The 3365-nt window shown below is 44.6% G+C and overlaps 1 protein-coding gene across 4 annotated transcripts in view; it reads right to left on the minus strand.

The window, feature by feature from the left end:
* Positions 1-3365, minus strand: part of Asph (aspartate beta-hydroxylase) — a 170717-nt gene that overhangs the window by 55000 nt on the left and 112352 nt on the right. For all 4 annotated transcript variants that reach the window (XM_026786672.1, XM_026786671.1, XM_026786673.1 and 1 more), the window contains one exon: positions 1255-1341. In XM_026786672.1, coding sequence (XP_026642473.1) covers positions 1255-1341 — 87 coding nt within the window. The remainder of the gene's footprint in view (positions 1-1254; positions 1342-3365) is intronic.

Below are 3365 nucleotides of genomic sequence, written 5' to 3' on the forward strand. Positions count from 1 at the left end.
ATCCTGTTCTGTTTTCTCCGCCTACCTAAGGGTTGGCCTATGAAATGGGCCTAGGCAGTTTCTTTATTAATAAGAAATCATTCCCACATCAGCAACCAAAGCGGTCTTCACAGAAAGCCACCAGGTGGTCACCTACATGAGTAATAGCCTCCAAAGGCTTCCCGAGGCACGGAGAACAAGAGATGTGAGGGGCTGCTGGCCTCCCTGTCTGCCCCCTGCCCCCAGTAGGCCCCTCTTTCTGTTCAGATTTCTGACACCAATACAGTTGCCACGAATCATGGCCTGTGTCTCTCTATTTCCTCCACCTAGCAGCTCCTTCCATGACCCTGACTCATTTCTGTTTCCTCCCATGAAAAGTGTCGTCTGCTCTGTCACCTTCACTCAAATCAGCCGCAACCGAGACTACATAAGTATGCTTGTAGAATCCCACTGCCTACTGGGCAGTGGTGGCACACGTCTTTAATCCCAAAGATCATGCCACACCATCAACCCGAATCTGTCTGCCATTCCTGCCGTCTTCCATGGTGGCAGTGCACAGGGCACCAGTTTCCTATCTTAAGGTCAGGAACACAATGAACTCTTTTATGTCGAGCCAGTTTTTTTTTTTTTTTTGTCCTCTTTTGTGGCCACAGCTGACTATCAAACAAATGCAAAATAAACATTTGTAGCACAGCTGGGCTCGTGACGATGCAGGTGAGTATGGCCAAGCCTTGCGACAGGAGTTGGAAGACGATAAAGCCCAGAAGAGGAGATGAAATGAGGAGGAGGTGGCTGATGAGAAGTGAATCAAGGGAAAGAAACAAAGCGCCATCCATGCCACATTTTAAAAGGTCTCTCCAAGGCAGACGCATTGTCAGGAATCACACGACAGAGCCTAGATGCTCCAAAGACCGGAAATGAAAATCATAGAAAATTCAAACGGAAGGGAGGTCGGGGTTACAGAGAACTAATGGCAGAGGTGCCCCCCCTCTATTTTCTTGGCAAAACCAGACACAGGTCATTTGGAAGTACTAGATTAAACAGATGCAGTATTGAAAATTGCTTCAATTAAGATGGCATGTTTTCTTTGTGTGTGTGTCTGTGTGTTTGTCTGTCTATCTATCATCTATCTATCTATCTATCTATCTATCTATCTATCTATCTATCTATCTGGGAAATGACCTAGAAATTAGAAAGCAAATGTGGAAGAGAGAAAACTCTGATTACACAAAACATGTGAGCTTCAGGAAAGCGTTCTGAGAAAGGCCAGGCTACCTGTGCTTTGCCGTATCTTGCTCGTGGGCTCTGGGGGTACTTCCGAACCAGTTCTTCAAATGCATTCATTGCTTCCTCGACTTTACCCTGTGTGAATATAACCCCAGGGAATAACGGTATTTAGTTTTGTTATTTAATAGTAAGCAAACAATTCAATCAGAAATTTTTGGAATTCTTTCTGAATGCTAAACAGAACTGGCTACTTTACAAAAGACAAAGCTATGACATTAAAACTGTAAGGAATATATCTTAATTTTTAAAATGAGGTGTGTCGGTAACGATGAAACAAGACTTTTGTTGAAGATAACCACATTTTTCTCAATTGACAGAGTCCACACAGGTTTTCTTCATGAAGACATTTAAGTTACATGCGGGATGCCTCAGGCCTGTCGGAGGCAATGAGGTCACCACAGCTTCAAAGTCTGAAAAGGACGGAGAACAAACAAGAAGACCATCAGTCCAAGTGACCACGGTACTGGTCTCTGGTGGAAGTCGGGGTTGATTTGGCCATCCGAACACATGCCTGCCTCCATGGCACACATGAGCTCCTGCCTCCCTCTCTATACTTCAGAAATAAATACAATCAGCGTCCTAAGAGGGAGCCAATGAATGACTATAAATTTCATTGCTGGAGAACTGAAGGCTGAATTGGTTTCATGGTGTTGGAATCAAGGTGTTGGAGAGGCTCCAGGACAGAATCTGTCCACACCACTCTAGCTCCTGAAGCTGTCAGCATCCCTTGGCCTGGGGCTGCATGGCTCCACTCCCTTTCCTCTTCAGACAGTCTCCTTTTACATGTTTGTCTTGCCTTCTGCTGAACCAAATCTCTGCTTGCCTTTCTAAAAGCGACACATTCAGAGACTTTCAGACAGTCCATGAAAATCATACCTACGAAGATCCATCTTAAAAATGTTTCCAAGGAAACGTTCATGGGTCTCAAGAAATGGTTATCCTTGCAGGAGGGGGGGTCATTTTCCAGTTTACCATGTGGGCCTTCACTTCCTATGGATGTGGGACCTATGGATGTGTACCATCTGGTTAAACCTGGTAGCTTAAAACAAGAGAAATTTGTTCTTTCACAGTTATGGGCAGGCAGATATCAAAATCACGTTTTCTTGGCTGAAATGCCAAGAGCACACACTCTCCAGAGGCTCCAGAGGGAAGTCCACCCCTTTCTTCCTGTGTTCCTTGGCTGGTGGCCCCATCACTCCTACCGCCACTCTGGTAGGTGCACATCTTCTCTGTGCATGCCACCTTCTATCTCCTCTGTATCATGGTCCCTTCATTTAATGAAACAAAGGGACCAAATGGAGAATCCGGTAGACTCTCTACTCCAGATCCTTAATGCCACCACATATGAAGGACCTGTCTCCAAGTGAGGAAGCCTGTACAGATTCCAGGGATTAGCATTTGGTTATCTTCTGGTGGACCATTTCAGCTTATTTCGTATCCTTTAATTGCCAAAACCACTTTCACGGCCATGGTGTTAAGTGAACCACTAACAGACCAAAAACACAGGAGCACCAAGATTCATAACAAATTTCACAACACATCATTCCTCTTTGGTAATGTAGCCTTTGGACTGCCTCAAGCAACAGGCTGTGTGGCTTTCACAGGGGATCATCGTAGGTGCTCATACGAGTTGACTGTAACATTAATGTGTCCGTTTTTACTCAGCTTCTCTCCCTCAAGATCTCTCCTAGCTATAATACTGCTAGTCCACACTTATTCTGATTTGAAAAGCATGTAGTATTAATAATTAACTTCCTAAAATGATCTGTTCTTCAATGTAGCTTACTTATATAGAGACAGCTCTGGAGAGATGTGTACAAGGCCCACGCTGTTTTGGTGTGAAGCCAGTGGGCAGTGCTGAAGGCCATCCTGACAGTTGGTGCAGATGGACTGCAGAATCCCCTGGAGTGATGTGGGAAATCGGGGGCTCACGTGGGTAGACCCTTCACTATCCACTCAGCTCTGCAGCAGAGCGCTTCTCTGTGGGCTCCATTCAGACAGCTATTATGCTGAACTATTCTATTCTATTCTATTCTATTCTATTCTATTCTATTCTATTCTATTCTATTCTATTCTATTCTATTCTATTCTATTCTATT

Source organism: Microtus ochrogaster, linkage group LG5 (genome assembly GCF_000317375.1).
Source record: "Microtus ochrogaster isolate Prairie Vole_2 linkage group LG5, MicOch1.0, whole genome shotgun sequence".
Taxonomy (NCBI): domain Eukaryota; kingdom Metazoa; phylum Chordata; class Mammalia; order Rodentia; family Cricetidae; genus Microtus; species Microtus ochrogaster.